General features: G+C 44.5%; 2 protein-coding genes across 7 annotated transcripts in view; one reads left to right on the top strand and one right to left on the bottom strand.

Annotated features, from left to right (window-relative positions):
• The window catches only part of TBL1X (transducin beta like 1 X-linked), a 141,248-nt gene extending 137,916 nt beyond the window's left edge, over positions 1-3,332 (top strand). For all 5 annotated transcript variants that reach the window (XM_082220119.1, XM_082220118.1, XM_082220120.1 and 2 more), the window contains 2 exons: positions 21-122; positions 773-3,332. In XM_082220119.1, coding sequence (XP_082076245.1) covers positions 21-122; positions 773-799 — 129 coding nt within the window. In that variant the 3' untranslated portion in view covers positions 800-3,332. The remainder of the gene's footprint in view (positions 1-20; positions 123-772) is intronic.
• A 1,337-nt stretch (positions 3,333-4,669) lies between these two features.
• Positions 4,670-23,412, bottom strand: GPR143 (G protein-coupled receptor 143). 2 transcript variants are annotated; one of them, XM_082220128.1, is made up of 9 exons: positions 22,780-23,164; positions 18,954-19,063; positions 16,110-16,204; positions 15,590-15,682; positions 14,147-14,256; positions 13,238-13,346; positions 12,198-12,315; positions 9,492-9,732; positions 4,670-4,803 (listed from the first exon to the last, which is right to left on the bottom strand). In XM_082220128.1, the coding sequence occupies exons 1-9, from the start codon at positions 23,027-23,029 to the stop codon at positions 4,724-4,726; spliced, it is 1,206 nt and encodes a 401-aa protein (XP_082076254.1). In that variant the 5' UTR covers positions 23,030-23,164; the 3' UTR covers positions 4,670-4,723. The 2 variants fall into 2 exon arrangements, with proteins under 2 accessions (XP_082076254.1, XP_082076253.1); XM_082220127.1 differs by lacking the exon at positions 4,670-4,803 and adding an exon at positions 7,266-7,670 and having other exon boundaries at positions 22,780-23,412.
• Positions 23,413-23,929: the final 517 nt, after the last annotated feature.

Below are 23,929 nucleotides of genomic sequence, written 5' to 3'. Positions count from 1 at the left end.
GTTTATTATTATTTTTGTAGAACGGAACTCTAGTACATAGCTACAGAGGCACTGGGGGAATATTTGAAGTCTGCTGGAATGCTAAAGGAGACAAAGTGGGGGCTAGTGCATCAGATGGATCGGTGAGTCTTTTCAGACTTCATTTTCAGTGATTGTTCCTATCCCATAAATGAGCATAATTCCCACGTTGTTAAATCTGTCCTCCCCCCGTGATAAGATGAGAGATCTGTGAGTTAGTGAGCAGTATCCAGAGGCATTTAAGTGCACTCACATCTCCATATGTCCTCTGAGCAAGGAACACCATTTGGTCTGATTTCATCCTTTTGAAACATCCTGCAGAGCTTTTTGTAGCTGGGAGACTCAACAGATCCATGAAGTACCCTTTAATGTCTTAGCTTAAGCTCTCGATGGTGTTTTATAACAGATGGCAGAAGCAGTGATATGTAAGAATGCTGCTACTCTGTTGTATGCGTTCTCCAAGGACCAAATGGACTCCCAAGATTATTGCATTATTTCCCATGCTGAGGGTCCTTCTCCTGAGTGTGTGTTTTAGGAGTATACATTTTCTTCTCCAGCATGCAGAGAGGACCTGTAACTGGGTGACTGTGCAAACTGAACCTTTCCGATTGTGATACCTTTCCCTTGTTCAATATTCCCTGCTGGATCGCCCAGATCATTGTAAATACAATTACTACTGTGCAATTACGAGTGAACAATATTAAGATATCCGAACGATGTTTTTGATCATTTTCCACCTCTCTCTGCCTTCTAGGTTTGTGTTCTAGACCTGCGAAAGTAAATGTTTTAGAAGAAAATTTGCAAATGGACCAGCATTGAATGTGTGGGTAGAAGCACTCTTCAAAACTATTTTTTAACATCTCTAGAACTGCAAGAACAGGGGGAAACAAACAGAAACTGGGCGGGGGGGACCCCAGAGTGTACAACAAAGGCAACTCTCCCAGGCGGCAGAAGGCTGCAAAATGTTTTGTCCATAACCTTCACCGTGGAGTTAAGACACAATCACGTAGGGGGAGGGGTTGAGGATGGTTTCCACCTGGAACCTTCAGCCTTTGGAAGCAAGAGGCCACCACCAGCTAAGACCCCGTAGTGTTTGGTTTGGGTCTCTGAGAACTCGCTCTGATGGCTGCAGAAAAGAAGAGGAAAAGCTGTGCCAAAAATGATAATAATAATAATAATTAAAAAAAAGAAAACCTATAAAGCAAAATGCTTTGATAAACCAAAATGGGGAGAGAGAGAGAGAAAAAGAATCCTCCTCCATGTGGTCTTGTATTTTTTTTCCCTTCCAATCTGGACACTACCGTTGCTCTCCCAAAGGACATTCAAAGACCAGTTTGTACTGATGACACACACGACTTTGTAATCACAACACTTTCTATTTTCTAGACTACTTTTATTTGTTCAATGGGTTTCCCCCTCCTCACCCCCCTTTCAGCTGGAATATGATAGCCTTTGAGGATCACAGGCATAGTAGGTTTGAACTGAATTTCTTTTCTTTCTTTATTGTGCCCATGTTTTTGTTCGTCTGTTTTGTTTTGCTTTTTTCCATTGGTGCCCGCAGAAAATGCAGCCAGGTGGGCAAAATGAAAAGTTTTAACAGACTTTTTCTCTCTCCCCTTCTTTCAGCTCCCCCCCCCCCCCGCACCTGCCCCTTCCGCTCTTGTCTCCTCTCTCACAGCTTCTTCTTTCTCTTAATACTTCCACGCTTCAGATCTTAGGGTCTCAAGGGCACTTTCAACAAATTGTGTAATAAGTGCTTTATGTAAGAATGCAATGCCGGGAACGCTTTTTACAGGAGAAAGATGACTTTTTAGGAAAAGAAAGAACCCAGTGTATTTTTGGAAAAAAGAGAAGTATTTTTTATGTTAAAACACAATTTTAGAAGCTTAAAATCTCTACCAGATGTAGACCAGATTGTGTTACTCATTCAGAACAAAAAAAAACCACCCCAATTTGAATGGAATCTGATACAGATTTAAAGATGCAGTATCCCTTTTATTTCCTCCTCATGAAAGGCGATTTGCTAAAACAAAGAAACAAAAAAGAAACCAGGCATTGCTTCTCTTGTAAAATATAATCTTATTAAAGGGGGGGGGAAATATCTTGCATGTTTTTAATTTAATTGACAAGTCTTAATGATGTCAATTATGCCACATTATTTCAGAAAGTTAGAGTTTTAAAAATAGATACTTCTTTTCTGAGTCATATATTCAGATAACTCTCAACATTTTTTTTAAAATCCCACATTTCTTGCAGAAAATATTTCCACATTGAATAATGCCCAATTCTGCCATTTTATTCAAAATGGGTAATTGTTTTTATTTTTATTATGAGTAATAAGTCTAGTGTTTCACAGAGTGTAGAGAAAACTTTGTTATTTGCTGACTATTTCTGTTTACAAATACTGCTAAGTTGGGGAGATATGCAGTGGGTTTACTTTTTAAAACTGCTGCTCAACTGCCCAAGGTATTAAATAGCTGCAAACTGACCCCTATTTAACTAGCAGTAAGTCCCATTTAACCCAGTGGGACTTGTATCTGAGCAATGTAGACATGCATAGGATTGCACTGTAAGAGGTAATAAGATTAGACTGGTTTAAGCCAACAAATAGCTTTTGGAATTTTGAAAGAGCTAATCCTTTCTCCACAAACATTTCTGACATATTACAGAAATTGCCTCTGGAGACACTTAGCACCCTGAATTGACCAGCAAGCTCCCAGGCAGAGAGGGATACTGCATCTTTAACTTGGTATACACTGGGTTCCTTATATGGGACATCAAAAAGCCCAGTATTTCTAGGGTTCAATGCATATTAGTCCCCCAAGACGTATATGAGATTGCATTTTTATTTTTTATTTTAAAAACTAACTTTAGAGCCAAGTGAAGTGCACTTTGTCAAATGTAAGGGTTGTTTTTTTGTGGGGGGTGTTCTACTTTGTCCTTGTTTCATTCTCTTGTTTTCTTTTTTGCCTTCTAAAAAATGCGGTTCTTTGTCAATTGCAGAATTGTTACTTCAGCCACTCACTGATTAAGTCTGAATTCTGGCTTCTGAAGTTTTATTGTCTGTGTCAGACTTGAAGCCGGGCTTGGTTCTCATTTCAGCATTTCCCCAGGTTCTGTTGAATCAACATCTCCCCTCACCCCGTTTTGTCTGTACACCCACTCCCCTCTTATAAACACACACACACATACACACAAACCCGTACTCTCTTTCAGCAAATCACCTTGTGTGTTGTAGTTTGTTTGTTTCAAGGAGAGAATCAACAGATCATATTCAGTGTCTTGAATAAATTGCTATATTTTGATATTAGAAATCTCTGTGTGAGTTGTTTCTCATTCTTCCTGTGCCATTAACATTTGCCTATTTCCTTAGGTGCACTGTGGCTTCTTCCCTTCCTTCCTTCGACTTTCCAGGGCCATTGGCCATGCTTTTGGGCGCTGTTGGGGATTGTAGTTGAGGAACATTTGGTGGACCAGAAATAGCCCACAGCTGCTGTTCAGGCTCCAAAAAGGCTGACAGGACCTGCTTAGCTTGTCATTTTAAAAGGGACAGAGCAAATAATATTTACCAGCCAAGATTTGATAATTCTGAAGGTACCATTAGGAATTATTCACATGCAGAAATTCACCATTTGGTGAGTTAATAATGCAAAAGGTAAACTTTTCAGTGATGAGCTGTGCTTGAGATGATGGGTTATATATCTAGCCCTACTTGGGAGTAGACACATAGAATTTAATGGCCATGACTGACTTGGGTCCATTTATTTCAGAAGGTCTACTCTGAGCATCACTTAGTTGGATAGTACCCTATGTCAGAATACGAGAAAGCTGTCTCTATGATGTTTGAGCAGCAATGGTAGTTGTAAACCTGCAGCTCATTGCTTGATTTTGCTGTCATTATAAGCAAGGTATAATCTCCAAAAATAAAAATATTTTCCTCTAACTAAAAAAAATTAACTGCAAAAATCAATTCAGTGTGTAAACACAACAGGAGTGTGTAGACAGGGCTGCCCTTTGACCCCCTCACCTTTGAACTGTGCCACCTGGGTGGCAATACTTCAGTGTCAGGGTCTGGCCAGTGCAATTGTCAGGAAACGGCAAAAACCTTTTCCCACATCAAGGTGATTGACCCATTGGAAGAGGAATCAACAGTTTATAGTGTGTCACAAGAATGGAAAGGAATAGCAAGGAACACATTTTCAATCTCTGAAAGGTCTATTAAATAGTGCCATTTGGTCTGTAGGGTCTCTGTGGGTGTCTCATTAGAATTAACCAAGGTAAGCAAAGGAAAATTAGTAAAAATAAGAAAACTTTGTGATACGTTTTCAGTATTCATGTTGTGTGTGTATATATCATGACATTTGGGACCTTTTACACATCCCAGCAACATTTAGAGGCAAAAATAAAGCACGGTGGTGGTTTTGTGGATAGGAATGTTTTAACACTTGCTACTGAATCTGAACATGGTTCAGGCTCATGTTCAGAATTAGTTATGTGCTTTTGCAGGCTGAGGACTAGAAAGCCGTCAAAAGTCAGTCAAGGGAAGCGTGATCAGGCTTGTGGTGGAGATGCTGGCAGAAGAGTGGTGGCAAATCTGAATTTCAAAGGAGGAAAACTTGCTTGTCACTCCATGCTAGACTTTTTTTTGGAGGGTGTGTGTGTGTGTCAGGGTGTCGTCCAGCTCCTCTCCACAGGCCGTTTCCAATTATTCAACATCAGCATCATTACCATCTAATTCATGGGCTCCACTTGAGATATGGATTTCAATTGTGCTAGCATCAGAACCTAGCGAGACAAAAAGAGAGAGAGATCTCTCATTACATTTAGAGAGGGGGAGAGATGGCTGAAGAAACTGGTCTGTCTCTTGCTGACTAAAAAAATAATAATGAAGGAAACTTACAGCACGAAACTTGCATTTAACCCTACAGAGCAGGAATTTCGCTGTATAAGTGTGTCAAACCACAGAGTATTTTGACTGGAAGTCTATGGAGGCACAGTGACTTTTGCTTTAGTGCGGTCTGCTATGTATTGTATTATAGAAACGGTATTTTCAAGACGATTGTGTTGTTCCATGAGGCATTAGGGAGATGTTGGGTAGCTTATCAGGTGTAGGAGTCAGGAAGTCTGGAGAAAGAATTGTTGGTGGCTTGAGCAAAGATGTTAAAACTAGGAAAGACCTCATGACCAGGAATAAAGCTTGTGACATGTCCACAGAAAATACAGAATTTAGTTGAGCTCTTATGCCTGAAAGGCTTCCATTCATTTTTTTTTTTCTTCTTTTAATGCCAAAGCAGCTGCTGCATAGAAGTGTTTGATGTTTTCCCTGGCCACACTGAGAGTTGATGGCTGAACGTATTTGCTGCTCATTGCCATCAATAGTTCTGAATCTATAGCCCCTATGAAATGTTTAGTAGAAGATATATTTTTATGAGACTGAGTGCGACAGCAAGCTTAGGGCAAAGGTGAGCAGAGTTTTGCACAATTTTTTAAAATGTATGGGGGGGTGACATTCTAACTAAAGGCCTCTAAAAATATCTCCCCAATATCAACTTGAAGTCCAATCAAAACTGATGCGAACAAGCCAGAGACTAGCAACAAACTGCATGTGAGCCTGTTGTGAGGCTTGTCTCCCATGCCCCATAGGAGTGTGTGTCTGTTTTCTCTCTCTCCACTTCTAGCACAATATTTGGTTTATTACTTTTCTAACCCACGCTTCAGCACGTCTCAATCCAGCCACTAATGGACCAAGGGGGGGGGTGTGGATCTGCTTTCTTTTAACAAAGCCCTTTCTTCTGAGCCAGAGAGAAGACCAAGTATGTTCTGTTGCTCGTTATTAATAGCAGATGCTGACATATCAAGTCTTTGTTCTTGGGACTAGAGAGGGGCCTGTACTGAATTATAGTACTCTAGCTGTCTCTTTAAGTATCAAAGAAATTTGAACTGGGATATGTATCTGAACTGTGTGTGCCTTAGGAACACAGGCAGCTGCATGCTTGGTAGGTGAGGGTGAGGGCCTTTCTGGTGGCTGCTCCCGGACTGTGGAACTCCCTAGAGATGTTAGGCTGGCTCCCTCCTTGTCCTTTTGTTGGCAGGTGAAGACCGCCTTATTCCAACAAGCTTTTGGGAACTGCTTTTAATGAGAGGGCTAGTGCCATGGAGTTCTTACTGTAATTATCTGTATGTTTTGAATAATGTGTGTACACACACACACACACAATTCTATTGATATTTAGGTGTTTTTTAAATGATTCCCTCATTTTTAGCTGTTATTTTATCTGTAAGCTGCCTTGAGTCCCTGTCAGGGGAAAAGGTGGGGTCTAATGAAGTTCAGCCGGGACTCAGTTCTGGCACCTCCCGGGTGGGTGCCATTGCCATTGCAAGAGAAGTTCCAGCACCTCTTTTTCTAGAAAAATAGCACTGATAATATAATTATATTGAGTCATTGCTCCCATCCAGTTCAGTAGACTTAGGATAGATTTCCAATGTTTCAGACAGGAGTCATTTGTAGTCCTGTCGGAGGTAATGAAGGCCTTCTGCTTGCTTTTTCCAAGGCCTACTGTTCGTTTACCTGCCATGTTTTTATTAGATTAGTATAATTAATCCCTAGTTTGCCCTGACCAGAAAAAATCTTGAATGCCAGGAATCATGGGACGTGAATTTTATTTTTAAGCATTCATAATTTGATGCTGGAACATAGTGGCCATGGACTGTGTGAGCTCAGGCCTTCAAACCCTCTTCCAAGAAGGAATAGCTTTGTGTAACAAAAATTGCTTGTGGCTGACAATTACCACGGAGGCTCTTGCCTCATCAAAACATCAAAACTGTGTCTCCTTCTGTCCACTGAATTTCCGGCTCGTTCCCCACCTCTCTTGCAGAACCCTTCTTCTATCTAGATCTGGGTAGTGGCCATGTGCAAGATGTATCTGAGGATCCAGTTAAACATGAGTTGAACCCAAGCGAAAACATCTGCTGTGTATTCCTGTAAAGTGGTGAGGTGCCTTTGCTTTAAAACACACCGTAGTAGTGCCCATGACTGGCATCCCCAAAACTGCTTCTTTAAACCTACTTTTGAGTAGACATGCATAGGCCTGTATTGGAACGGACGTTGTTTAAATGTTCTCCCACTATGATAGTACAAGAATTTCCAAACCATTTCTGTTGCCAGAGTTTATTTCAAGCCACATTAATATAGCTCACGTATAACATAGCCCAGGTTAGAAGGTACGTAATAAGCACCTGTTGGAATTGGGCCAATGGCCCTTCTAGTCCAGTATCCAATGGCCACCTAAGATGCTTGTGTGAAACTCACCAGCAGCACCCAAACACAAGAGCACTCTCCCCTTACGCAGTTTGCAACAACTGGCATTCAGAAGCATACTGCATCTGGCATGGCCAGTCAGAAATAAGATTAGAAAAACAAGTAGGGGCGTTGTAAGCCTTGTGCTCATCTTGTCCCCATCCCCAATCCTGTGCACAACTAGCTGACATCACAAAGACCAGCCACCTTTGGCACGTTTCACAGTGGGGTTCATTGGGTTTGTTTGCTTAGTTAAATGTTAAGGGTTTGCATTGCTCAGTTGGATGCTGGATCTCTCGTGTGCCTGGCAGTTTCTGTTTAAGAAATCTTGACCCACAAGGCCAGGCCTTTGGCTCTGTAAACAGAAAGGCATGATTATGTTCTAACGTTCATGTGATGGAGGGAGGGAATGGAACGACACATTTGAAAAACACAAGTGGGTGGTTGTTCTTTTCCTTCGTTAAAAAGGATGGCGAAATAGCATCTTAAGGGTTTGGATGTTTTATTTGCTAAATGTTAACCACCTTCCAGAACCAGTGCTACATCAGCAGCAAAAGGCTGCTAAGGAGAGATTAGGTAGGTGTACAGCTACAACTCTCACACTGTATCTACAGAATGATCGGCTCTCACCTTGCCCCACCTGGTGTCCTCCTGATGTTTGGGACTGTGCCTCCCATCATCCCAAACCACTGGCTGGGGCCCATGGGAGTCATAGCTCAAAGCATGTGGAAGGCACCACATGCGGAAAGGCTGTTCTATACTCTTGTGTGCAAAAAAACCCTTGAAGCAGGATGCCTTTTCTAGCCCTGCTAATCGTGTACCTTGAAACAGAGATTGGGAGGGATTCTAGAACTATGAGATCTACCACAGGCAAGGTGTCCTGTGCCACACAAACAGGGTTCAGGTTCAGCAGCTGTGTTTGACTTCCACCTTGTGTAGTGACACAACTTAGGATGTGTGTTTATAGCCATTTATGCATCTACCACCCCCTTCCTTTTAAGGGAGAAAGGCTGAGACAGGCACTTGGGAAGACAGACTTACAATAGCGAGGTCTCAAGGAGTCAAGGGGAAAGTTTGAACCAGCCCCTAGGCAAATCAGGCCTGCAAGTCTTGCCTTAAAGCAGCACTGACGCCCACTGCAGCCATCGCGGAGTGTTTTGGGTTTCTTTAGTTCTGCTTAAACAGAGTTGACAGCAGAACAGCCAAAGGAAAGATAGGATTCAAATTGCGCAGAATACGTAGCTAAATGTTGACTGGAAGATCCCCAATCCAAATCCGGCTAGAAGAGTAAATTGCATGTGTTTCTGACGTAATATTTTGAATCTGAATATCGGGCGTTCCTTTTCATGCTGCTGTAGCTCTCTTCCCTGAGAAGGTGCTAGGCTTTGTGCAAGCCAACTATGTCAACAGACATCTTCACAATGGTGCAAAAGCATGTCAAGAAGCACATAACAGGGTTGAGTGCAGTAATATAAAAACGTTTTCCCTTGTTGGGAAAAGAATAAATGCCAAAGTTGGCTCAAGAAAGCAAACTCTTCTGCATGCTACAAGGGAAAGGCCAAAACTGAGGCTCAGACTACAATGCTGGAGGTATTTCTAATAAAACACAGCAACGTTGCAATCTCAGCTAACCAGGAAAGCCACTAGGGTTACAGGATTCCGTAATATATTTATTAAACAAAATCATGTACCGTAAGATATACAAGTTATAGGAGACAAGAAAACAAAGTATGCCAAAAGAAACTACAAAGCTAATAAGTTCTGAACATCATAGGAACCTTCTGACAGCGGTATTCTTGTGTGCTGTTTGTCAAAAAGTTGACTTCTCTCTCTTTTTTTTAACTCCCACATTGCTTCTCTCTCTAGCAAGGGTGTCTTGATGAGTGGAAAGATAGTACAAGAAAAAAAGTGAGGTACTGGTGAGCAAGGGGAAGGATGAACTCTCATTCACAATCGCACATTCTCCAGATCACACATTCATGTACACCTCTTAATTCCACTTTGTGTTGACTGGCAGCTGAATAGGTGAATCAACAGTGTTGAAATATGATCTATGTAACATGCATGTCCTCCAACAAGAGGAGTGCAAGGGTGAAGCAGCCCTGAGGTGGTACAAGTTACCAGCCCTGGTAGACAGGAGAGTTCCTAGGTGGCCTCTCATCACTGCCAAGGTTACCTTCAGACAGCATGCTTAAGGTTTCATCCGCCTGGTGGTTTGGCTCCGCTGTTGTGTTCTTTGAGTCGGGGAAATTCACAGAGTTTCCACTTGGCAAGCCGTAAGCATTTTCAGCAGCTGTTGACGTGGACATCGATTCCCATGGTATTTCGCTTTTTCTCCAGCGCAGGTCCAACTTCCAGCCCGTCCATCCGTAGAAAGCCAGTGTAAAAAGGAAGCCTTGCATTGGATTCAGTACTCCCTAAAGGACCAAAAAGCAGGGCGAGAATCAACATGGCCATGGGTAATAAAGAACCATGGTCCTTTTCAAAGAATTCATTCAGTTTTAATTATTTACACATCACATTTCAGTATGAGAACCTCCCAAGGCAGCATACAGCGGTACTTGGTTCTCAAACGCCTTGGTACTTGAACAACTTGGAGCACTGCAAACCTGGAAGTAAGTGTTACGGTTTGTGAAAATTTTTCAGAAGCCGAACGTGCTCCGTTTTGAGTGTTACACTTCCGACCCCACACTTCCATTTTGAGTGTTATTCTGAGGTGTCTGTTTTTGCTATTTATTTTGCATTTTAGTTTTTTCAGCTCTTTTGTTTTGTTTTTGTGACTGTGTGGAACCCAGTTCAGTTACTGATTGTGTGACTGCAGTACACTGATTATTGCTTTCATTTTATGGACCGATGGTCTCATTAGATAGTAAAATTCATGTTAAATTGAATGTTTTAGGGGTTGTTTTTAAAAGTCTGGAATGGATTAATCCATGCGTGCCTTGGTTTTGGAATGCTCTGGTTTTGGAACAGACTTCTGGAACGGATTGCGTTTGAGAGTGGAGTTTGGCAAAACTCCTGGGAAAATTAATGATAACTCTTGTCCCCTTCACTTACTACGGAAATAAAAGTATAATTTCTCTGAGCAATCCCCAGGTGTGCAGCACAGCCACCTTCAGCCTTTGCTTTAGGAAGGGGGGCTTCTCTTCCGGCTCCTGCCTAAACGAAGAAGGTGGAACAAGAATAATACCTAAAGACTCTCCTAGCACTGTTTGGACATTTCCCTCTTGCACGTGGGGGAGATGGTGGAGCTACACTGACTGAACCATCCATGCGCTGAGGGGAACAGACATCTGTAGTGGCGACTCTGCTCTGCATATAGGTACCTGATAATAGAAGCCTTTTCAAATGGAGATGGGCTAGGATGAGGAGTGGAGATGAAGGAGACTCTCCCACAGCAGAAGTTCCAGTGAAGACACTGCGACTGGGAGGAGCCTGCGTGTCTCACCAGCGTACCTGAGAGCGAGTCGGGACATGCAAAAGTGCTCCTTCGCTGAACTTGGCGTTCTTGCACATTGGAAACAAAAGGTATGTACAGTGGTAACTCGGAAGTCGAACAGAATCCGTTCCAGGAGTCCGTTCGACTTCCAAAACGTTCAGAAACCAAGGAGCAGCTTCTGATTGGCTGCAGGAAGCTCCTGCAGCCAATCGGAAGCCAGGTCGGACGTTCGGGTTCCAAAGAGCATTCGAAAACCAGAACTATCACTTCCGGTTTTCGGGAGCCAAAACGTTCGAGTCCCAAGGCGTTTGAAAACCAAGATACGACTGTATTAAGGATTGTTTTGAAGGAGCATTCAAGGTTGCTCCCTCAGCCAGTCATCTAGCATTCTATGCATTTGTTGGTGTGAGGAAGTATTAGTTATTGGTTAACAGGAAGGCAAAACTAAAAAAAAAAGCAACCCCGGCTATGAAGCTACATATACACACTTGCCTGGAAGTAAAGCTCACTGAACTCAGTAGGGCTGTTTTCAGACATAAGAATTATTATTATGGGACGACACTGTAGCTCAGTGCTCAAGCATCTGCTTTCCATGCGGAAAGTCCCAAGTTCAATCTTGTATCTCCAGAATTTCTCTCTGCCTGAAACCCTGGAGTGTGCATATGTTTGCTTATTATTAGTATTATTATTACTACTACACATGTGGGCAAAGAGACACACAACACTCCCTAGGACAAAAATAGGGCAGCGTGCTTGAGTGGTCATGAGATTTCCAGCAGAGTCACACTGCTGTGTTGTGGGGAAGAGAGAGGAAGAAAGAAGGAAGTTAAACACGAGATACTGGGCAGAAAAATTAAAAAAGGGGGAGAAGGCAGACAAAAGAGTGTAATTTCACAGCCGTACAAGGAAATGAATGACATAAAGGGCTCTAAAGAGCAAAGAAAGTAATGGAAGCTCTGCTATGTTGAGGGAAGAGAGAGACAGTGGAAGGAGGAACAGGAAGCCAATGATGAAAAGTAACACTAGGCAAGAGAAGGACAAGGATTGCTCCAGGTGAGGAGAGAGAGATGCTGAGACTTCAGGAGAAAGTGACAGGGCTGATTAGAAACCAACTCTGCCATGACTCAGTAACCTGGTATTGATCATTATCAAGAAGCCTGTATGAATAAAAAAAAGTACACAAGCAATTTAAAATGTTCTCCTGACAGTTAATTACTACCTGTATTGTAGACACCTGCAGCCAAAAGAAAAGAAAAATAAAGTGGTTGGCACTTCTGTCTACGAAGTGAACTTCCAAATTCATCACTTCCTGCACTGTCCTCAGCAGGATAATTCTGTCCCTGCCCCACCCTGCAGGTCTCTGGGGACTCCTTTCCTGTTGGATGGCCACCTTGCCAATGACACTCGTTTAGGAAGCCCTAAAAAACATTGCTAAGCCCTTACCATTATGATCCACGTGATCAGTGCAGCGTTCCGGACGTGTTTCAAGGGGCTTCCGTTAATATCTGGCTGCATTTCCAGGTAGAACAGGAGGCCCTCATTGATGATATTCGATGACCAGCTGATAACAGGCACCAAGAGAAGAAGGCAGAGATATAGATCACTTGATGCATGTCCTTTGTTTTCAAAGCATAGCTGTACTCATTTGCAGAAAGAGCTTGGAGAGTTCGCTTTGAATGCTAATTTTCAAAGCTGGTAGTATAAAAGAAGATGAATGCAGGTACAAAATTTCCCTGCCTTGGAATCCCTTTGTGCAGCCTGAGGCAGAGAAACCAATTGAAAATGAAATTTTAACATGCCACTCTCCTGTAGGCTTGTCAGTGTGGAATTTAATTTTGGTCATTTGGATTCATACCATAGTATACTGGGCTGTGGGGTAGAGGGAGGAGCAGGGGAGAGAACCCTCATTGCTGGAGGCACCATAAAGAGGAAAATTATAAGTAGCAGCAGCAACATATAAAGGGCAGGGATGGAAAACCTTCATCTTGAGGGTCACATTCTCTTCTCGGCAACCTTTGGGGGAGGCACACATGCCAACAAGTGGGCACAGCAACGAACAGAAATGTAACTTTGTACATTTGATTAGTTTCTAAATTTCACCCCTTCACACAACCTCTGTCCTGCATCCAGGCAAGGAAAGAGGCATTTTCAGAGTTCAATGAGACATGCCATCAAGGCAAAAGCACTCAGGGTGTGAAGCAGAGGCAGTGGAGGGGGGGTTAGCTTGGGAAGAATTCAAAGGATCAGGACACAGAGGTCTGGAGGGATACATTTGCCCCCTGAGCCTGAGGTTCCCCACCCCTGTATAAAGGGAGGGAGCACGTGCGCACACACATAAGCCCCTACCTGGGTCAAAATTTCAGATAAACGAAACTTGACTTTTTAAAACGTGGAGCTGATACAACATCAGCCTATGCATTTGCCCACGCAATATCGTTAAAAGAAACTGTTCCATTAAGCAGGAGGGCGAAAATGTGTCTTACCAAATAACGACCACCAGCATGATTTTGAAAAAGCGAACTTTGATCTCTGTCCCCAGGCGTCTTTCATTCTCTGTATAGATCCCTTGCCGTCCCTTCAGTAAGGATGCAACTGGAAAGGAGAAATAAAATGCATTGGACACACCGTGAGATAAAGCCCAGCGATTTTAAGGTCAGCAGTGAAAATCAATGGCACATCCCACTAGGTTGTTTCTCTTGTCCAAGCCCCATTAAAATGCTACTGGTTTCAAAAGGGCTTACACAGGATAGTTGGGCGCAAACTTTAACGTCACTAATGTAATCTGTTGCAGCAACAGTAATAGCCAGGCAGAAGTACATGGTAGGTCTGTTTTTTAAAAAAAACCATGCCTCCCCCAGATGTTGTTGGAACCAAAACCCACCAGCAGAAGCCAGCATGGCCAATGGTCAGAGATGATGAAAGTTGCAGTCCAACAACATCTGGAGAGTACCAGGTTCCCTCTAGGGAAGATAAAATAATGGGCAGAATTTAACTATTGAGTCCTGTGAGCTGAAGCCCTGGGCACGGACTTCTACTTCTCCTCCTCTGCATACCCCCTGAAATTGGCTCATTTTGGGGGGTTGGGAGATCCTTTGGAAGAGCACATAGCGGGAGGGGGGGTCACTCCATCTGGCCTTCCAAAATGCTTGCCCTGGCAGAATGATCATCTTAGCATGATGATGAATCCCTCCCAAAGTTTTCTGAAAGTTTCTGGGTACGGAGGTAAGTGTAATCTATCCAGGAAGCCACCCTTTGATTCATAGAAGTTATCAAATCTCTCCTTCTGATTACCTGTGTCCCTTGTTTAAAAAAGGAACCATGATCTGTTAAGACACGTTCCTAATTGTTTTTCATTCACACGCGCAAATTCCGATTGCCATTTGGAATCTTACCAGCGGTGACTGTCCTGCTGAAAAGGACTGGGTTCGCCACCAGAACAAGCACCAATGGAACGTAGGTCGTGACGTAATGTGGAATCGCATGCTCCAGACCATTTTCGCAACTGAAGGGGTGAGAAGAAAAATGGACAATGAACAGATTTTATTTCTCACTCGCTTCCTCCAAGATTAGAGCTCCCTCATACATGTAGCGGTCCTCACTCAGGATTCCCAATGGGCTCCCTGCCTAGCAGAAACACAGGGGAATAATTGTGCTGTGAGCATCCACATGTATATCTATGTCTGTCCCATGTTCAGACAGTATGATAGCTTTTACTACTTCCACTTTTACATTACAGCACAAAAAAAACCCCCACTGTACCATATTCTTCCATCTATAAGACGTCCCCTATTTTGGGGGCCTCAAAATTTAGAAAATAGGAGGGATTGAGCTTCGGGGGAGGATTATTTGAGGGAAATGCCGAAAATCGCTCACCCGCCAGAACGCAGCGCACAACCGCTCGCGTCACTTACAAATGCCGCTTACAATCTCAGGCTTGAGCTTCGTTCCGGCAGGTGAGCGATTTTCAGCATTGGCCACTTGTTTGTTGTGGGCGGGAATCCCAAAAATCGCTCACCCGCTGGAACACAGCACACAACCACTCGCGTTGCAGCTGCCTGATCGCCACCATTAGCCCTTCTGTTTGCCGCTGCGGCAGCCAATAGACAGCTGCCCTTGTCGCAGCAAGCGGGAGCGTGATTGGTGGCTGCTGCCAGTGATCGGGGAGCTGATAGGTGGTTTCTGCGATGCAAGATGTTGTTTGCTGCGTTCTGGTGGGTGAGCAATTTTCGGCACCCCCCCCCAAAAAAAACACCAATCAAGCGGCCAATCGCTGCTTACAATCTCGGGCTCGCGCCAGAAAACAATTTGCGCGTCCCCCCTCAGCACTACCCGTGTTTAAAATGAGCCTAAATTTTGAACCTCATTTTTGGGTCAAAAAAGCTTGTCTTATACACGGAAAAATACAGTATTTACCTCAGAACATCTGGTTTGGACCCTCAAGGTTTTAATTTAGCCAGCTCCGATATAACAGCAAAAGTTTTATTCAATTATTCTTCACATGCATTGCAAAGACAGTGTAGGCAGAGTCCCTAAGAAATCTCCCATCCATATAACCAGAACCAGGTCTGTTTGGCTTCTGAAAGGTGTCTGCGCCACATGCCTTCCAGCTACAACTTGGTCCACGTTACCGAGCTCATCTCCCCAGATGCACGTGGACTTCACACCAACTGAGAGCCGAGGTGGCAGAGCTGGCTTTCAGCTGGTGGACTCCTTAATAAGCCTAGGCCTAAGCAACTGCCTGTACCTGACAAACCTACGCCATCTGCCATGCCCAACTGAATTCATTAAAACATTGTGTGAATCATAGAAGTAAAGATATACAACTTAAAGGTTACCTAGAAACTGAAGGGTAGTATAGCATCGCAATTCCCTCCACGCACAGCAGGATCGCCAGGCCCCACGTCATCATGTGATACAACACAATTGTACTAGAAATACATGGAAAGCCAAAGGTTTAGACGTCAGAAATTGCTTCAGCATTACACACATCATGCGTTCCTCCCTTTTAACGGTGAAGTCAATGGTTTGGGAAACAAATTAGTTATGAGGTTTGGTAAGGAGTTTGACTCAAATCTTGCAGCTCAGCTCTTGGAATGCTATGTGCGTGTGTGTGTTAACTACAAACAACTGACGTTTGGGAAACTTCAATGAAGAAATCAACACACTGCAGGAAAACAGAGGAGAGCAAAAGTCATTGGAGTTGCTAGCAAAGAATATTCAAAGGTAGTCATGACTCATGAGGTCAACCCAGGCTAGTGTTAGGCAAGCTTTCATCCATATTGAGGCATGAACAAAAACATAAATGCTGAAAATATTGCCTTATTTTTAAAGTGTGGTTTTATTTAACGTTATTACCTCATCCCTGCCGATCTTCTAACAACCAAGTAGGAATCTACAGCATAACAAAACAGCCACCAAAAGCCAGCACTGTACAAGAGTTGGATCCACATCTGGGGGGGGGAGGGAAAGAAGAGGAGGAATTTGTATTTCATAGCTGCAGAGAGTAACAGACAACTTAACGGGACACTTAAACTTGAAAAGTTACATCCAAATATGTGTACGTCAAAGTCATTGAGTGCCAGTATTAGGCTCAGTTCTTGTGTGTACGATTTGATCAGTTGCCTCCCACAAATGTTACACATGTAAAACACAACTTGACTTCAGACTCTCCCTCCCCTAGGAAAGGACATCTGATAACAGAAAAGGCTTGTCAAATGCTGCAAGTAAAGCAAGGCTTTCTGAGGTTGGTTCTCACCATTTTCGCTATACTGCCAGTGTCACATGGAGAGCAAGCCAATGTGTATGGGGTAGAAATGAAATCAGCACATAAATGCATGCAATGGCAGTAGCTAGAGAAACTAGCCACAACTTCAGAAATGGCTGCTGTCTATCTGCACAGCCAAATTCAGAGTACTGGGCTCTCACTCTGACAGCAAAAGTGTGGGTCACCAAGAGAAAGGTATCGATCCAATGGGTGGATGGGGAACCCATCCAATCAGGGATGGAGAACCCGTGGCCCTCCAGATCTTCCAGAACCACACCTCCCATCATCCCAGACCATTAGCAATGCTGTCCAGGGTTGATTGGTATTGGAGTCCAATGCCACCCAGAGGGCTACAGGTTCCCCATCTTTGCCTTAGCTTAAAGACAAGAGCGGCCCTGATATAAAAATGCATCAACTGGAACAGGCAGGCATCAACTTCCATACTTGGTTCTCATCCCGCTAGGAATATGCATGAGGAACCTGCCTATCTAAAGTACGACATTTTGTATGGAATAAAATATTATTACATGAATCACTTTGATAAGAAGTGGCTATTTCTTGCTGCACCAAAAAGGGGAGAAAAACGCTGTGAGAAAAGGATTATCCGCATTGTAAACTCTGCAGCATATATTCCTCGTGAAATGGAAACATGGAATGTGCAGGTTTCAATCAAGCTAATTCCATGGCATTTATCTGTAGATAATTCACATTTTTTCCCACAACTAGACCTTAGATAAGTGATCTTTCATGTCTGTGTTTACAAGTTCTAACATTCTTCCTTGCAAGAGCTGGAATTCTGCTGCATTCTTTCCTCTTTAAATTGGTCCAGCAACCTTTATTATTCCACCTTTACTTTCTCTTCAGCTCCTGGAGTTCTGGGTGTTTAGGCTCCATTGAGCTTTCAGTTATTTGTCTCCTCTCTTAATTAGTCATTATCCCCAGTGGCAATTGCTGAGTTTACCTGCAGAAAAGCCAGAGTTAAAAATCATGCTTCTTGCAAACTCAAAGGTTTCCCCCTGCTCAGCCCTGATTCCAAAAAGATCTATTTCATCTTTTTGGAAAAATGCTGGTTACTCAAAGCAAAGACTGCTAACTAGTTGAAGAAACTATGCAACATAATCCTATGCATGTTTGTTTAGAAGATTCACTGTGCTCAAGGTGGCTTACTCCTGGGTAAATGTGCACAGGACTGCAAGTGATGGATTGCTTTTTCAACGACAATATTAAAATCATTATTGGGGGGGGATCTCAAAATTTATTATAAGAAGGAAGACTTATATTTTATCAATTCACTGCTTTTTATGCCCTATACTGAGAGCACATCAGAACTAAACTGGCAATGTGGGTTGGGCAGAAGATGCAAGGGGGTAGTTTTTAAAATTTCCCTCCCATTGAAGAGGGAAATTTATTACACCAGGTCCATCTGGAGCTGGTGTAAAGTTGAGCCTTTGATGGCAGCACAAGTCAAACAGCATTAAGTGTGCTCCTTCCCTGCACCACCTACCTTCCTCCCACAATTCCACACCATTTTAGTCATTCCACTAGCGTATATTCACTGGCAGCTCGGACAGCCTTTCTAGGAGGTTTCGCACAGTGGGTGCATCACGGTGGCAGTGCAGTATCTCAACTTCCAACGCCAAAGCACAAATCCACCCCAGCTCATGTATTTGATTCCCCCCCTCAGGTGACTCAACCATTTTGAAAAGGTATGGAGAAATGCTCAAGAACTTCAGGCGAGAGGATTTTATGGTATCACTTTTGAGGCTTTCCATTTTGTAAGTTCGCTGCAACTGATCCCAGTTTGCCAAAAGACTAAAAAGTTCTTGCAGCAGTTGGGAGTGCCTTCCGTGGAACCAGTTCAGAGTCGCTTGTTTGCTATTAAAAACACTTCATCTAGGCTCTTGAGGCCTTGCTAGCTAGCGCTCTTCCCTAACACAGTTAATGGCACAGATCCATAGACTGTCGGATTAGATAAGAGATGAGAGCCAGTGTGGTGTAGTGGTTAAGAGCGGTAGTCACATAATCTGGGAAACCGGGTTCGTGTCTCCGCTCCTCCACATGCAGCTGCTGGGTGACCTTGGGCCAGTCACACTTCTGTGAAGTCTCTCAGCCCCACTCACCTCACAGAGTGTTTGTTGTGGGGGAGGAAGGGAAAGGAGAATGTTAGCCGCTTTGAGACTTCTGAAGGGGAGTGAAAGGCGGGATATCAAATCCAAACTCTTCTTCTTCTTCTTCATCCCTGTGTGGGAATTCCCACTCAGCCATGGCGCCCACTGGCCGATTTTGAGCCAGTCGCTTGCTTTTGGCCTAACTCACCTTGCAGGATTTTGCGATAAGCCCAGCACAGGCTGCCCTGACATCCACAAATGAAAGCCAGAATGCAAATGTGATAAACAAACCAGTTTGCATGGACCGTGGCCACATCTGTTACCTACCGCACTTCCTACACAGAAGGCAGCAGGCCAAACATCCGTCCCATTCACCACAGATATGTTTGCTACGAAGTCTGGGAACCCTAACCAGACAGTTGATCTGAAGATGACACCTAAGGAGGAGGAGGGAAAATCCATGTTAATGTGCTATGACTCTAGCAAGTTCTATGTTCACCTTGTTTATGCAAATGTTTTCCCAAACCCGGGCATCACGTTGACCACTCAGCCCAGGAGGCTGGACTAGATAAGGTATTGGCTTGATCCAGCAGGGCTCTTCTTCTTAATAATTATTATAAGGGGGGACCAGGACTTCCATTCTCTTTGTATGGTGATATAATAACAACTTTGTAGGGTGATATAATAAATATACCAGTTCACAGGATAAGTGAAGGGATTGTTGCAATGGGTGCTGTCATGCTATGTGATCCTGCATGCTCCATCCATAGAAAGGAGTCAAAGGTAAGGGCGTGAAGTTCCCAGAGTTATTGAATCACATGCTCGCCTTCCCAGTCTTCAAACTGCCGTCATGTGAGTGACCAGTGATCAGACTTAAGGATTTCATTCATGAATTGAGACAATTCAGGGATTAAAAGCTCAGCTGTTTCAACCAAATCCTACTACGGTATGCCTGAGGTGCTGAAGTTGCTGTGATCTAGCTTTTTTGCCTTTGTGCTTTCTTATCTAGATCCGCCTTGCTGCCTGCTCTCGAATTATTATCATGCTACTTATGCGTTAAAGAAGATGGGAGCAGAAAGGAGGAGAGTGTCATTTTCCAGCAGAACGTACGCTGTAGCCAAACTTTTGCATTACAGTATACACAGTATACAGGATGCACAGTATTTACAAATACAAGTCCAAACATTACAGGTGGTGGTGGTGGTGGATTAGGAAAATGGGGCACAGCTTGTGTGAACTGGGCATTAGTCTCTTCATCTGCATTTTTGCTAGTACATATACAGAGCAATCCTAAACACATTTGCTCAGAGGTAGGTCTCATCAAGTTCAATGGTATTTGCTCCTTGGTAGGATTGTAGCCTTAGCAACTATAACCAGTCATCAAGCAGGATTCGACTCCATCATTTTGAATTATCATTTTGAGATTTTTAATTTGTAGGGCAGGGGAAAGGCAAAAATGGTATATAGACAATGTATAAGTACGCAAGTTTCTTTTCTTTCTTTTTTAAAAGTTAAACCACTCTCATCATTTATTAAGTTAAAAAGCACCAATTGAAAGCACTTATCAGATATTTCATGTCGAGGCCTAAGCTCTTCCTCCATCACAAACTCAAATCTGGCTGCAATTTTTGAAAAAAGGATCCTGACTTTTAAAAAGGGATTCAGCATTTAGGGAATTCCAAGATGCAGGATAGAGACATGTTCTGGGCGGGCTAAAGACCTCAGGGGATCCCACGCTGACATTTGGCAGATCTCTCCTCTCCTAAGGTTCCCTTCTTGCTATCCTAAGAGGGGGGATGAGGGACAGGGCTGGCTGCCCCAGCGTTGGTAGAGAGGGTGCACAGGGGGACGGAATGTGGGTGTCAAGGGGCCATGGTGATCCAGCCAAGGATGAGGAGGGAACCACCATAAAGGGTCGCCTTGGTCAGGACTGGGTCCCCTGTCGCGGCGTGGTAATACAGGGCACCAGAGAACACCCCCATGCCCAGGGACAGGATGCTGCCAGAAATCATGGATAGCAGCAGTGGGGCACAGCCAGGAGGACCAGGCTGTGGAGGAAGTGGTATTTGTTGGCTGTCTTGTAGGGCTCTTTTAAGTAGTCATCTTGGTCACTCTGACAGAAACCATGAGCCCCGTAGGCAGTCGCCCAGACCACCACAGCCCCACTCAGCGTTCTGAGATGTCGGAAAAATGCCCCGGCACCCGCAACCATTCTTATCCCCAACGTGAAAATGTATCAATCCCGTATGCAAGTTTCTTTGCACTGAGTGCTGTCGATCTGTAAGAGAGCAACTGGATTCACACAAAGTGCAAAACTGAATTTGAAAACTATGGAACCTGAAATCAGAATGGGAAACTACTATTTGAAATGGATTTTCCATTCTGATTTGGTGGGTAAGTGCAAACCACAGCTTGCCAATTTCGATGTAATGGCAAAGCCACAATTTGATGTTATTGTCTGAACTAAACCATTAACCTCTTTCTATTCTGTCAGTGCAGTTCATTCCTTTTGGACAAATCAGGTACATTATTGCAACTGCCTAGAAGGCTCAGTACATGAAGCAGAAGTCAACTGGGGTTCACCACTGAATGTAATCTCAACAGGGAGCTATACCCTGTCACAACCTCCTACTGAGCTAACCTGTCCTATACAGTTTCATTGTTTTTCATTCATGCTTAGCTGCTTTGGAAGCTTTTTTTTTTTGGCTGAAAATGTAGCATCATGTCTATTTCATAGAATCACAGAATTGTATACTTGGAAGGAACTCAAAGGGTCATCTAGTCCAACCCCCTGCAATGGAGGAATCTCAGCTAAAGCATCCATGACAGATGGCCATCCAACTTCTGCTTAGAAACCTCCAAGGAAGGAGAGTCCACCACCTCTTGTGGGAGTCTGTTCCACTGTCCAACAGCTTTTACTTTCAGAAAGTTCCTGATGTTAAGTTGGAATCTCCTTTCTTGTTGCTTGAATTCATTGGTTTGAGTCCTAGTTTGCTGCATTTATGACATTTAAAGCCATCTTAGTGTACATCTAAAAATATGTAAAGTATTTTTTCAAATGCATGCACTATTTCTTCCATTAAGATATTGCTATGCAATTAACAAATGACTGTTAACACCCCACTATTTTTTTCCCTATAAGTTAACATCAATTGCATTAATTTTCTCCCGGGTGTTATATATTCTTGTATAATATCAGAACACACACTATTTTTTTACTTGGAGGTGGAGGGATGGATAACCAAGAGTAGGGCTTTAAAATTCCATCGGTACAAGCAGACTTGGTGGCCACTAAACTACAATTTAACGTCAGTCATGTAGCTCAGTGATGGAGGGGCGGTTTTAGTTTTTGATCCTGGCATGAGATGGTAGAGGGGATTTAACCCCTTGCTAACTTGAGCAGGCTGGATCTGTATCATGCCCCTGGCCCCCACTGCTTCACCTGCAATTTACACTGGCAAAAAGTCCCTTGCCTTTCAATTGTCCATTTGGAAAAATAAAAGTAGACAGGGGATCATAAGAATCCTACAACCAGGTACATTCTTGCACACTTGTGCAAGTGGCCAGAAGGCTGACCACATGAGGCAGAGGTCAATTTGGGTTTGCCACTGAATGTAGTCCCAACAGGAAGCTATAGTTGGAAGGGACCACGCAGGAAATCTAATCCAAACCCCCTGCAACGCAGGAAACTTTTGCTCAACATGGGGCTCAAACCCACAACATTGAGATTTAAGTTATCTCAGTCTGTTTGGCATAAGCCTCTTTTGTCTCAGGATCGCGAGCCCCACTTCCTGCAAAAGATTCCTGCACTGCAGGGGGTGGGACTAGATGACCCCCGACCCAACTCCGCAATTCTATGAAATAGGATTTGAAGGGAACAGAAGTTATGTAATTGGGGAAGGAACCTGATGATCATCTAGTCCAATGCAGGACTATGCAGCTGTCCCATACGGGGATGGAGACGGAATCTGAACCATCCCTCCAAGTCTGCAACCCTATTGATGCCCCAAGCGACAGGTTGCCAATGCAAAAGTCGTCCGTCGCCCTTTCTCTCTCCCCCCCCCCCCAGCAAAAACCCCCACCACGCGGTGAAGAGGTCTCCTTGCAAAGCAAGCAGGGGGCGACCCTGGCCAGCAGCGCGCGGCCGCCTTACCTAAAGCGCCCAGCATGTCGCAGGCGGAGATGAGGAGCAGGATGGTGGAGGACGAGGACGCCGCCGCCTTGGGCACCTTCCTGGCGCCTTGGCCCCTCTTGGGCAGCAGCTGCAGGGCGCTGAGCGCCAGGCCGGCCGAGGCGCTGCCCAGGCAAACCCCGCAGAAGACCTGCGGCTGGAAAGCGAGCAGCAGCTGCGAGGCCGCGTCCCGGTTGGGGCAGCAGAAGGTCTCCAGCCTCGGAGAGGCCATGAGGAGCAGCGGGCCCGACGGCAGCCAAGCACCCAAAAGCAGCCTCCTCTCGCCGCTTCAGGAGGCTTTTGGCTTCATGTTTCTCCCGCCGAGCTGAATGCAGAGAGTCACGGGGTGGCTGGGTCAGGCGGCGGCATCGCTGGCGCTGCTGCGAAGGCTAAATCCCCTGCAGCGGCCAGGCCCAGCCTGGCGGGGCGGAGATCAGAGAAGCGCGCGAGCGGGCCTTAATCCGAAGCGGAGCTCTTTCGCTCCGAGGCGTCGGGTAGGCCTTCCCGCAGACGGAAGGGGAGAGGGGGGAAAGGAGGAGGGAAACTCCAAAGTGGCAGGACGGGGAGGAATCCCCTCGAGGCAAAAGATGCGTGCCGGCATTGGGCACGTGGGGAATGGCTGCAAATGAGGCGGGGATTCTGCCCGGGCAGCAGCTGCAGCGCGTCGAAGTTGCGGCTCCTTCAGAATCTGCGAATTCGAAGCGATCAGCTTCCGTCCATATGGAGGCTCTGGGCAGAAGGAATCGCGCCCGAAACAAGGGGGATTATTACTCACTCTGGGATAACTGCACCCACGCAAAACCCGAAGGACTGATTGCAAACACACGGCCCCACATAATTATTTAGCTAAGGGGGTTAAAGAGGGAATCGCTTTTTCACCACCGAGCGTGCTTCTTTGTATTGCATTGGTACCCCTGCACGGGCTTGAGCCCCCCAGCAGTAGCGACTGTAACTGGGACCCATGTATGTGGATTAAAAATCTCTTTAAGGGAGGCGAGTCTGCCACCCTTCCAGTAGAACAGACTGCCTTGCTCTTTCCTTAGAATTTTAAAAGCAGAAGCTGGCTAGCCACCTGTCAGGGATGCTGGGACAGCAGATTTCCTTCATCAGCAGGGGTTAGGTTAAACACTAG

The sequence above is a fragment of the Podarcis vaucheri genome, assembly GCF_965113315.1.
Source record: "Podarcis vaucheri genome assembly, chromosome: 4".
Lineage (NCBI taxonomy): Eukaryota > Metazoa > Chordata > Lepidosauria > Squamata > Lacertidae > Podarcis > Podarcis vaucheri.
This window is presented reverse-complemented; position numbering and strand designations above follow the sequence as displayed.

Excerpts from the sequence above, each read along its gene's own strand:
- GPR143 (XM_082220127.1), bottom strand. The coding sequence starts at position 23,029 with ATGGCCTCTCCGAGGCTGGAGACCTTCTGCTGCCCCAACCGGGACGCG. Across the intron at positions 15,683-16,109 it reads AGAAGATCGGCAGGGATGAG|TACAATTGTGTTGTATCACA; the intron begins GTAATAACGTTA and ends ATGTATTTCTAG. Across the intron at positions 9,733-12,197 it reads TGATCACGTGGATCATAATG|GGAGTACTGAATCCAATGCA; the intron begins GTAAGGGCTTAG and ends TTGGTCCTTTAG.